This window comes from Melanostigma gelatinosum (genome assembly GCF_949748355.1).
Source record: "Melanostigma gelatinosum genome assembly, chromosome: 18".
Lineage (NCBI taxonomy): Eukaryota > Metazoa > Chordata > Actinopteri > Perciformes > Zoarcidae > Melanostigma > Melanostigma gelatinosum.
Window position 1 is genome coordinate 15,872,260 of NC_136651.1, and position 12,956 is coordinate 15,885,215.

At 43.5% G+C, this 12,956-nt stretch overlaps 1 protein-coding gene across 1 annotated transcript in view; it reads left to right on the forward strand.

Moving 5' to 3' along the window:
• Positions 1-12,956, forward strand: part of LOC306792349 (uncharacterized protein) — a gene marked incomplete at its 5' end in the record, with an annotated part of 86,344 nt that overhangs the window by 33,316 nt on the left and 40,072 nt on the right. The window contains 3 exons of the mRNA XM_079289420.1: positions 10,104-10,694; positions 12,115-12,159; positions 12,456-12,575. Of these exons, the coding sequence (XP_079145546.1) occupies positions 10,104-10,694; positions 12,115-12,159; positions 12,456-12,575 (756 nt within the window). The remainder of the gene's footprint in view (positions 1-10,103; positions 10,695-12,114; positions 12,160-12,455; positions 12,576-12,956) is intronic.

The following is a 12,956-nucleotide window of genomic DNA, read 5'->3' on the forward strand; positions in this document are numbered from 1 at the left end:
ATTTATACATGGAGCAAACAGTGTGGCTGCAGCTTCATTTGGATTGGTGTTGCTGCTCACCTGGCAAACGTAGGTCCAATATTCTTGCTCTGTTTCGGTCCATCAACCTCAAAGTTAAATGTCTGGCTAAGCTGCTAAATGCTTCGCTATGTTGACAGTACAGGTAGCGTGCTGGGAAACACTCCTGAGAGCAGAGAGAGTGAATCTAAAGGTGTGGGATGGAAAACCAACAACAGTAAGCTGAAAGATGCTAAAGCTCTGTGATGCTGAGGGGAACTGCAGAGTTGGGTACTACTACCTTTTTTTCATCACTACATCTTTCACATTACGCCTAATTACCCGATGCATTGTTTATGCAACAGGATTGATAAGAGCAGCTGTAAGGATGTCTTTTATTCTAATTGGTTGATGAAGAACAATACTATGGCCTACGGTAGAAATGTATAGAGGCATTAAAGGATTCTCCTTGATGAGTAATGCTGCATGTGCCAAAAGAAAAGGTAGCATAAAGGGCTTTTGTGTCTCCAGAGGGAGCTGTGTGAAGACTGATAAATGTCCTCAACTGATGTCGCCTGAGTCAGCATCAGTTTTTGCTGAAGACTACAAGTTTGACCACCCAAAACACTTTGGGGTTAGAAAGAAATAAGCTTTCGCCACCTCTGCAGTCTGCTCCTCACTGGCTACATTAGCCTGCCACTAGCATAACACACGCACATCTCTGACCAAACGGGCGTCGGTTGAGTTGCATTGTGGGTTTGCCAGGTTTTGACAAGGAAAAACAATGTGTGTTATTAAAAAGACAAAATTGCTGGTTCTACTGCGTCATTCTGTTTGTTTTACTTGACCAATCCCTCTCACTTTGCGTGTCTTCATTTGATCCCATGTTAAGATTAAGGTCAGTAGATGTCAAGAGTCTTTTTGGACTGCTTGCTGGCTGCTTACTCGGGCAGAGGCATCAGCTTGAATCACCCAGCTGGGTTGTGGAGAGTCCGGCCGACAGGTTGGCCTGAGTTATGTGAGCCGCTCCTCCAAGGCTGTCATTATGGATGTCATCGCTGAGCTCTGGATATTGTATCATCTGCTTGTCAGGAGAGCTGAACCAGTGCAAGTTGTGTGGAGCTGATCTCATTCCTTACCAGTCAAAGCTCGAATCAATCGTTCTGCATGTTACATACCTGTCATGTTCACATCGTTGGCCAAAAACATGCCAGCAAACGTCACATTCCTCCATTGAGCTCAATGCTGTTCACTTATCTCCGCTCTTGCTCTGAACTTTGCTCTGTTGGAGATGGAAGCAGGTAGATCTGCTGACAGACCTCCTCAACTCTGGACTCAAGATGTCTTTAAATAGCTGCCGTAGCCAGCCAAGACGCTCCAGTGAGGCCCAGCAGTAGATGAGTGAACCACGTCAGGTCGTCAGTTCCTATGTGTGATTTTTGTTCCGGTATTCTGCCAGCGTGCAAATGTACACCCTGCTGTGTTTGGCTCCAAGATGATGGATACAGTTCTCTCAGCACTCTGTGATTAGTGGGTGTCAGGTTTTATGATCATGTCAGCGACAGAGAAAAGTAAATCATACAAGCAGTGTTGAAGAGTTTGGTGAGATATGTTATATTCCTGTTATATCGCGCTGAAAGATACCATCTGTTTCTATAGGAGAAATGCAGTCATGCAGACTCCAGCTTCATTTTTGTTTTCACTTCTGTTTTGTCAGTGTCGTGTGCATTAGTTTGTGCTTCAGAGGTCATGATGGTGATGGCAAGAAGAAGAAAATGAAGTTCAAAAGTGCTTTAGAGCAGTTAGTGCAGTGTTTTTAGCCTATGTTCTTTTACATTTTGCGAAATTGGCTGCAAAGGCTGAATTAGCTTTAGTATGAGCAGTTATTGTTTGCAATGTAAACATGGTCACAGACAACTATCACTGTTTTACTTTGATACTGAGGAAAACGTTCTAATTTCTCAAGACAATAGAATGAAGAAAAGACTCAAATTAAAACAATCCATCTGGTGGGAGGGATTCTGTTGTGAGGATTTATGTCTAACTGCTGTATTTCCCTCAGTAGTGTCCTCCTACGAGTCCCGCCCACTGCCGCGCCTCTCTCAGTAGGCACAGCTGTGCCTCATCTCCTGTGATCGCCTCCAGCTGACATAAATACTCCTGTCACTCTCATCCCAGTTGTCAGTCCGTCCGTTTACCTACCTGGTATTTATTTTACCAATATAAAATAAAGTAATTACAGACAAGCAAGTAGTAATCACGAAGTACAAGAGGAAGTGGGTGAGGAGGAGGAGGAGCCCGAGCTGCGTCTTTCTCGTCGTCACTAAGAGGCGCAGAACAATTTTCTCAAAGCGAGACGTCCCAACATGCTCAGACTGATAATTCCCCCTCCAAAACTGATTTAGTATGGGGGTTTCTACGCTGTGAAGATGAATCAGCTCTGGTTAGATGCTAGGTGGTGGAGCGTTGTCACAAGAGTGCTACATCAGCAGCATGCAATTATTAAAAGCGGTACTGTGAAGCCCCCCCCCCCCCCCCCCACGAGGACTCAACAAGGATTACGTTAGCAGCGCAGACAGCGGAGAACTCTGGAAGCCATTATGTGGCGGGGAGCACGAAGATGTGCCGGGAAGTTGTTTTGAATTAAAAAAGAGATCATTGATATCCTCCGCACATCTGCCCTGCAGTTGTTAAAGGTTCTGTTCACCCCGAATCAACCTCCCTCTGCTCTCCTTTATTTATATTGCTGTTTGTGCTAGACCACCTCTCCTTTTGTTCCTCATAGACATGAAGTAATGCTTCCTGTGACATGGAGCTGCCCGCCGTTCTCCACTTTCATGCAGAGGAGATCTTCTCCCTGCGTCGACCTCAGCTGCGTAAATCAAGCCAACCTCAGAGAATCCTCCGTCAATATTTCCGCTCGAAGTGGTCTCTCAACTGTGGTTGTTTCGCTGACTCTGGGCACTGCGGCTTTCCACCAGCTTCTAATTCTCCTCGAGAGATTCCTTTTAGCTCTAGTTGTGTGCATGCTCCCTCCAACCCAAATCCATCCATGTGTGAAAGCAGGGGGGCGGGGGGGAATCCCCTCATACCGTCCCTGTTTTCCGTGGTTCTGCTTCCCTCGGTTGGAAGGAGCAGTTTGAGTTGTCCATGATGTTGCGGTTAGCGTCTTTTGCCAATATTTGTAATCGGATAGACTCTCGCATCTCTTCTGGTTGGCTGACGATTTGGACGTTGAGGATTTAACGTGCTGACTCATGTCACACATGCTCTGATATTCTGTAGATGAAAGTGACAAAATGCAATTATTCGTTAAAAACAACTGAGTTGTTTTGAGATTTAAGTTGTCCCAGATTTGACTACATGACAGTTGTCAGTTTCCCTCCAAGTTTAGCTCTTTCTCAGCGTTCACAGAGGCCCCCCCGGGGCTAATGGGCTGGACTTGTGTCTCCCACATGTGCTAGATTACATGTATTGTCGACACAAGCCGTGCGGTTGGTACGACTGGAAGGGTGTGTACCCGGTAGGTGTGTGGGTGTGTCTGCTGGGAGCTGGATCGGCCTCCCGTGCAGACCTCTGCCTGTGGGTACAATGTGAACGGAGCCAAGTGCAGACAGACCTGCAGTGTGTCCTGCAGTCATGCTCCACCATGTTGGATGGTATCTGCTGCTGGGAAGCCTGCTGCTGGATTTAGACGGATCGCACGTGCAAGGTCAAAGGCGGCGAGAGGGAAAGGTACTGCCTGGTGTAACCCTGCATACATCAATGTGCATTTTCTCTTTGCTTTTGTTCTCCACTGACAAGAGTACTGTATTTGGTGTGTAATGCTCTGTAGACCATTGTATTGCACACGATGCTTTTTAATTTACCGGGATGAGCATGTTTTTTCTTCTATCAGAATGGTTGTATGTGTGATTTAACACAGTAACACACCTGCAGTCAAGACTCTTGAAGATTCGACTATGGTGTTTAAAGTTCCAGGCTGCACCTGCTGCAGTGTTCTGTGGGTGATGTCATGGACAGCAATGTGCGGCTTATTAGTGTTCAACCTTTATTTTAAGACCATGTCTCTCCAGCCAAATGAATCATTTCAGTCATCATTTGTGTAACTGCTAACTATGGACATCGTCTGTATTTATGCTTCATGACTTTATGCTTCATGACCAGGCTTTTTAACCAGACGCTTGATTTTAGCAGATTTTGAATATTTGAACAGGTATTCCCGTTTATGTTCATAAGAGCTTCAATGACAGGATCAACCAGCATCATTGATTAAGTGAGTATATGTTGCCACCAGTGTGCAGGATTCTCTCCTTCCTTCCTACTCAGTAATTCTAGTAAAGTTGCAAGTTAAAAACAGAGTAGAATACAACTCTCTGTATTTAAGATCTGCAACTGACTTCATTTGTGAAAATGAGAAGCTATAGCTAAAGGCTGCACAGCGATTTTATTATAAATTTAAAAAAAGTCAGTCCTTTCTTTTGTCCCTCCAACATGCTTCATGGTCCTATGTCCCAGGACCACCACTGGTGATCTGGTGGACGCTTTGATCCCAACCAACAGTGGCATTTCTTACATGGGTGGTCCCGCTGCGAATGAATTCCCCGACCATGACGGCGTTAATGCCGCGCCGCTGAACAACACAGGATCTCAATAGAAAGTCCCACGCTCACTTATGTGCACATGGCAATTGTGACGCACAGAAACATGCCTGCTTCAGTTTACCACATTATATCCATATCCTGAAGCTAGATATCATTTTAGATTCTGGCGTGTCTTTTCCTGGTTTTAAATGCTGCATTACAGTAAGTCAACCCCTGCGGTGATTTAGCACATTGCTGCTGTGCCTGGTCCGCATCACATCAGGAGCACACACACAACTCACTGGCTGTTTGTCTCTTCTTCTGTGCCGAGCTGCTGCTGTTGGTTTCCTTGTGTTCGTTTCAACTTCCTTGGCAACACTTGCTCATCTTTTATTTGCAACATTTTACTCGTCATTGAAAATGATTCTTCAGTTCTCAAATCTCACTCCCGTCCTCATTCCTGAGACATCAGACTACTGTCATCGTGCTTCTTTTCTTCAAGGCCAAATTGCATACTGCTGCTTGCAAGACACAGCCAGTCTGCATACCTGTGTCTTTGTTCGATTTACGGACCTTGCCATTTGATGAGCCCTTTGTAGGAGCAAATGTTCATTGTCTGTGTGTGTGTGTGTGTGTGTGTGTGTGTGTGTGTGTGGGTTGACAATGGCGCTCTAGCCTGCAGCGTTTGTCCGAGGCCTCCATAGATTTTGCACTGCTCTTAACAGAGGATCTGTCAGCTACACATGCAGACAGACTCCGGAGGAGACTGTGACTCTAGTCCAGGTGTGCCCTGTCAAAATCTGCCTTTAATTCTAATTTACTGGGTTTCCCCACAAATATAGTTTGAGTGTCAGAGAAGTTGAGTCATGATGATGATGTTCTTTGTTCTATGGTGCTCATGAATCCTTTGTTTAATGGAACTGATTAGATTGTCCTGTGTATTATTTATGCAAGTGATAAATAGCGGCGCATTAAGAAGGTATATAAAAAAAGAAATTGCATTTAACCAAGTCTGCAATTTATTAAAATAGATTTTTAAGCAGGAGAAAAGCAAAGTTTAGCAAATATATCCAAACATTGTCCCGGATGTTTCTAACCATTTTGAACTGTATTAGCCTGCAGTGATACAGTAACTGAGACAATAATAAAACGAGTTCATGGTCATGTGATTGATTGAAGAGTTTCAAGTTCCTGCAAGTTGGGCCAATGGCTGCCTTGAAGGTTTGAAAAACCCCCCAAAAAAGAGCTGTTACAGCGCTTTAGCTAATCCATTGTGATATGAGTTGACAAATTCACCAAAAACATTGTTTGATCATGCCAACTAGAGCTGTAACAAATAAGTATCAGTCGTTGTAATTATTAAGAAACTTAGCGAATTATTTTTCTTTCTGATTCAGCATTTTGTCTGTAAAATCAGCTCTAACGCCACTTCTGTCATTACTCTACAGCAGGTGTATTCAATGAATGTTCAACGAGGTCCAGTTAGAGAGAACTTCCTCATGCAAAGGTCCAGAACATCACAGTAATGTCTGACTTGCACTATGATCTAGTCCCATATATATATATTGAAGTAGCCAACGTCTATATGTAGTCAACAACTGACTAACAAATCAATTAAATATCTCAACAATATTTGTCAGTTTTCAAATTGAATGAATTATTAATAATGATAAATAAAGGTTCTTCTCTAATTTCTAGTAAAATAAGGGATAGATTTAAAAATGAAATAGAAGAGAAACCACTTGTTTAGCTCTATTCCGCTCTGCTAACATCGTTGTTGGGCAGTGAAGGAATATGTAAGGATTCTGGTGAATTTATCATACCATTTTAGTTATGTGACAAAATCTTTGCATTATTTCTGCATTATGTTGGCCATATAGTGTACTTAATGGGTTAGAAGAGAATAGTTCTGCATTATGCATTATTCTGGGATTTAGGGGCCTGAGGCTTTTAAAACTGATGAAGCACATACACATGACCATGGAGGCTTAAGTAATAAAAAGAAAGAAGAGTAATCGTCTGACAGGAGCATTGAGGAAGCATTAGGGGAGCCTGTTCATCAGCCTGCAGCCATGCACACTGACACAGACTGAAGCACTTGATACCTCCACTGTCATTGGTTCACCTATGGATCGCATACTGAGCCTCCACTCACAGAGTGTTGCTAGGATACAAAGACATAAACACACACCATAGGTAGGCTCAGTGCCCTTGCTTGCTTCAGCCTGCTACTGCAGAGCAGATAGAACGACACCGAGCATAAACGTCGTCTTGGCACAGGAAATAAAGGCTAAAAGGGTTTGTTTCCTGAGATTATTCGATTTTTATTTGACAAGATAACTACCCGGATGCATGCTATGCAGCGCCTGCTCTGTTGGGTATCTTTTAAGAAACTGGATGTCCTTAAACAGCCTTTAATTGTACAGTTTAACGCCACTATAACACATATTTTAACTTTCCACACTAGTTTAAATGCTGATGACACAACAGTGTCCAACATTGTCCCAAACTGGCCCCCCAGACTAGTAGAGCTGAGGGTTTTTTTCAGACCAAGTACTTACATTTGGGTACTGGCTGATACCAAGTACTGATAAGAGTGCTGAATAATACCATTACAGTCGTAACAATAACTTTGAAAACATGTTTTATTTTCACAAGATGTTCTGACCGTAACAAATTAAATATACGACATGATGCTGTTGCTGACGCTTTAATAACATTCAACTTTCCTGATACCAACAGCAACATTTGCGGTTGGGATGATAATAATTAACTCGAACCCCTTACCCTGAAAATACCAATTTTAACCTATTAATGTTGTCAATTAAACAGTTAAAAGCGGTATTCAAAATGAAACAAAACAAAAAAAGCTGAGTCACAGAGCAGCTTGTCACACTTGGAGAACAGCTTTGGCTGCTTGTATTTCTTCAACTATCTTCTGATGACTTGAAGATACTGTACGTTCAACAACAAATATTTTGATACTGTGGCAATTCCCATAATGCAACTCAATAATATCTTTCATCAGACCTTCTCTACACGTTAAATACGGTCATCTTTAATACTCCATGCTTCCAACCACAACTTTAAATATTTGATACTTTTCCACTTGAATGAGACACTGAACTCCAAATACTTCCAAGCCAGTGCCTTGCAAGGCAGTTCTGCTGTGTGAGTGTGTGTGTGTGTGTGTGTGTGTGGGACTGGTTGTATGAGAGGAAAATTATAAAGCATTTACTGCTTCATCAGTGAAATTCACTTATCATTTTCTCTCACACTTTGGAAAGCTCCCTCCAGACGTTAGACAGCGCGTCCTTACCCCGTAGCGTAGAGGCATACATCCAGCTTTACTTCTACATCAAACATTAAACGTACTGTTCTGGGTTGTACACTACCTCAGTCTGTGGTACCTCACAGACTGGTGGGGACATTAGCTGAGGGGGCATGTTGACCAGAGGAGATCTAGTGTCAGCTTATCGACCAGGGCCGGCTGCCTGACTGGCCTGGGATCAGCGAGAGAGAAAGGGCCTTTGTTTTCAGTTGGTGCGCCGTGTTCAGTCTCTGCCCATCTAAGCCCCTCACCAAGGGCTGGGTTTCACTGCAAATGCAATATTTCAGACTAACTATTGTTCTAATATTTCACATTTGATGAATGAAAGCTTTTCTGGGTAACGGTTGGGCATATTGTTTCTGATAACACAATCGGCGCATGCTCAATTGATTTTGGGCCGAACAAATACCTGTAACCAAAAAGGAAACCTGAGATTCCCTCTGTAATAACTTAACTAGTTCATGAAATGTGTATGTTTCCATTTTATTCTACATGTTTGACCTTAAGCTCTCATTCAGAAACAATAAACTGCAGTAGTGCAGCTATTGTCATGTTCTTCACAGATCGCTCAAAAGTGAGTCCAGCAATTCACTGATTGTTCATCCGTTCTCTTGCTTCCAAATTTTGGCTTTCTGGACCTTTGGTGCTGATTCCCACCACAGATCCATTGGCCCCTCAGCATGGAAGTCTTGGATTGTGGGTCCCTGGAGTGACGCCAACACCAGCTTGTCCATCAGCTCTTCTTTCAGAGATGAGATTCTCTTGATTCTGCTCAGTCGCTTGCATCCCCTCTCACATACAGCTCAAGCAACTGGGGGGCACGTTTTGCTGTTTGGAAATTGGAAATGTTCTCACACCTCTATGTACTCTAAAGCCATGGACAGGCTGCAGACCTCAACCACAATAAAGCACATGTTTAAAGAGGTAGGATAGAAAGGTTGGCATGAACTAAGGGTATATGAGCAAACTATACAAGCTGTATGTATCATGTCATATTGTGATGATATGATGCAAAGGGCTTTGATGTGTAAGAACAGAAAATAGGGAGAACTGATGAGACATGACAAAAAGCACTCTTTTTTTCCTAGTGCAGTGGCGTATTTCCTCTGTATAAGCTCACACATTCTAAAGCATCTCTGAGCGTGCACTCTCCTGCTTCCCGCTCCTCCTCCTGTCCTGCTCTCCACATGCCTCTCAGCTCCTCGTTAGTGCTCTCCATTTTAGCCCATTAGTCATCAAACTGAATTTACTGCGCTTTGGTACCTTCCCCCTAAAAGGCCTCTCTCACTGCACCGCTGTTCCCCGAGGCCCAACATTTGATGTGTTTTTATGTCTGTAATGCAATATGAGAAGCAAAGGAAAATGCCCGGTTGTCGATTTTGTTCTTGTCACCTGAACTGCAAAATGCTGGTTATTTTTGGAAGATTTAAAGTCCTCATGAGAGTTGATAGGAATACGTTCACATTGTGACAACTGATGTTCTTAGTCAAGCGAAGGCCATGTCCACACTACTCCGTTTCCATTTTAAAACGGAGTTTTAAAACTAAAACGATCTCCGTCCACACGGCGTTTCAGCACCGTTTTCGAAATGATCTCAGTCTGTACGAAAATGCCTGAAAACGAATATCACGTGACTCTTCACATACACTGGGCATGCGGGTGGTTGCCGATGTGAACAGGAAGTAGATTGGTTGCTAAGTTTAAAAAAATACGACAGAGTGATAAAGCAGTCTTTAATAATGAAAGGTCTTGTTTGATATTTAAGATCTTCTCTAAAATCTTCCTCGATGACACATTTCGTCGAAAGTTTTAGAAGTTTTATTTTCAGACTTAACGTTAGTTACAGCGCTGCAGGTCTGCTCTATCTCTCTCACACATCAAATTCACTTTAAAATAAACATTTACACATAAAAGTTTACTAGATTGGTTATACTAGTCCATAAATGTGTGACCATATTTTGTGTGCGGGGATGAGTTCTAATGCTTGTTATTTTCGTATTCTGGACAGTAGTAACTTTTCTGGTGATGACAGATTCTTGCTTCTACTTTGAAAGTCTCTCTGGAGGCCGAATGGGTCCCCCAGATTATTTGTGCTTCACTCGTCTCTCAAAACATGATCAGCCAGAAAGCTGTTGAAATATCTGAAAGACTGTTCTCGAGTGAGTCCTTATTCTCCTTTTGTTTCTCATCAGAATACATTCCTGAGCCGAGGGAGGTCTCGAGGGGACGGAACGGTGCCCTCAGGGTCCAGTCGGAAAGGTTCAGTAGGCCGTGGGGACGTCTTCGTGGTGGACGAGGACGCCGACTTGTTGGATCCAACCTTCCAAAATGGCGGACAAGTCAACCCTCTGTGGAAACCTTCCAGAAATGGGCTTCAGGGAAGCCAGAAGGAAAAGCCTGAACTGTCCTCGAAACAGCTGGAGGAGAACATTACCACAGACAAGAAGGCTGACTCCGGTAGGAGGACTTCATCGCTGTTCCCCAGAAAACCATCCGATGGCGTCATTGACCTGGACAAAGGAAGTGGCCCCAAGAAGCACTCAGTGGGATTTCCTGAACCCAAGATCCCTTCAGATCCCAGAACATCCACAGACTCTGGGACATCTTCAAAGGCCGTAGTCGAGGAGGGGAAACCCGTCACCAACGCTAAACAACCAGACAAGGAGCACCCTGCCGTTGTGACCATCGTATCCAGAGACGGAGACCTGGTCCAGGGCTCCGATGGCAAAATGTACCGGCTTCAGAGTGGACCACCAGGCCGAATGGGCCCCCCAGGGCAGGAAGTGAGTTGTCTTATGGTCTTTTTGTTGCTTCAATACCCTTAATGCTACCTTATTAAGTGTATCAATGTATTTTTCAGTGAAGAGAGCAAGAAGTCTAGTTCGCTCTACCTGATGTCAACTGCTAAGTGAGAAATAGTTTTTGTAGTTTATAGTGGTGCATTTGTTTAGACATTGATTACCACAGCCAAGGCTTGTTTACCATTGATCTATCTGTAGTCAGATGAGATTAAAAAAATGAGGACGTGCTTTGTGAATGAAGTAAGTGTGACTTCGGTTCATGCTTTACAGCTTACAAGAGCTGTTCCCCATCAGCTGCCATCTGACCCTGATCAGGGAAGGTTCCACTGTTCCAACATATGTTGATCCACATGTCTTTGATGCTGCCATCTGAGCACTAAGGCAGCCGCACAGTTAAGGAGGCTCAACAGTTTATCATAGCATTACTCAATGTGACAATGGTGACCTCTGTCTGCCACGGTATCTGATTGGTGATAAGGGCTGAAGTCATTTTATACATCCGGAGGGTTTACCTGGTGTAAGAGGTGGGTCATCGCGGGGACCGCAGGGCAGACAGAACCAGAACCAGACTGCACATCTGGCCGAGTCTGGGCCGGTCTGCGGAGTCACGCTGCTATAAAATCCACAGGATCACTCGGCACGATTACTGTGATTGAAGACGGCTGTAGGGAACATGAAGGAAGACGTCTTGTTTGCTTGGAACACAGTCCTTCTCTCCTCGTATGTGCTGCATTTCAGGTCTCGCTTGCTTAGCTTTTTGCAGAATTCCTAAAACTGAATACTGAATGTGTTTTTGGCAGGTACGTAAGACTGTTACTATGGCACGGCCACAGAAAATACTCTGGCAGGTCCGTTAACATGGTATTGTTCACTCAGTACCGTGGTTTATCTGTTTTATTTGTATACCAGAACACCTTATTTCAGTAATATAAGTACAACTATGTGAACGTTTAGTTAAGACAAACTGACTCACAAAAACTGCAAAAATTGGGGTTAGCAGATCCACACAGTATCATATAGCTTCAAGAAATAATTGATACATGCAAATACTCTTTGAGACATAAATTCTTAGTGTTTTATTGGCATTCAAGGTGTTTGATGCTTTTAACAGGCAGTCAAATAGGCCACGAACTGTGGAGTTTTACTCGTATCCAGTGCCTTGCTTGTGCCTCAGGTCACAGTTTCTTTTGCCTTTAAGGATTAGTGCTGACGTCTTTAGTTTAATGTCTGTGATAACATGTCAAAGTCATCACTCACAGTTTTACAGTTTGAGCAATGGTTTTGAAGTAGTTGATGAATACATCCATTTGTCATCATTTTTGAACTTGAAGGGTTCTTTATCCTTGTAGGTGATTTGGTCTATTGAGCTGTTTTACTGAGTGTTGTTTCTTGTTTGTTGCAGGGCTGTCCTGGTGAGCCTGGCCCGCTTGGGTTTAAAGGTGATAAGGTAAGAGAAGCTTGTTTATGGACGTACTAGCCTATGATGATCTTAGGTTTGTCCACCTGACTCCTTTGGATTTACGCACACCTCTATGAACCTCTGAAATACGATTCATTTGAATACATACTGCTATAAACTCCTGTCCCTTCCTCCTTTTAGCCCACGTGTTGATTATTTATGCCTGAGCCCCAATGCTGCATCACATCACTTCTATGATGTCAAAGAAACAGCGTGCTATGAGACTTAGTGTTCCATATGATTTGCCTTGCACAGACATACCACTTCCTTTTCATCTCTTACAGGGTAAGTTGGGCCCTGAAGGGCGTTCAGGAAAGATAGGGGAGCCAGGACCCCCAGGACCGGCAGGTTTACCAAGCCTCTACCTGTGGAAGAACACAGCCGAGGAATGGGCTGCCTTTCAGGTAAGATGGGAACCACAATGCACTCCTTCTTTTCTTTACTGCAATAGTTACAGCAAGTTGGTTTCCTTCTCCTTAAACAGATTCTCTCCTCTCTCCGTCTTAATTTCTCTCCCAGTGGACAGCCAGTCCGCTTTCATTAATTAAGCTTGAGAAAAGTGCAAGTCAACTCATTGTAGAGAAGAAACCGAAAGATCACTCTGGATTTATAACTTCATCATTCATTCATCATTGGGGACTTTTCATAATTATTAGTTTCATAGTTTTTGCACTCGATTAGCATTTGTAGCCATGATAGCAGCGTGGTCTCAAGGATGGCAGTGTCGGTTGGTCACTTTGCTCTGTGTGCCTGTATTCTCTTCACTGTGCTGTAGCTTTTACTAC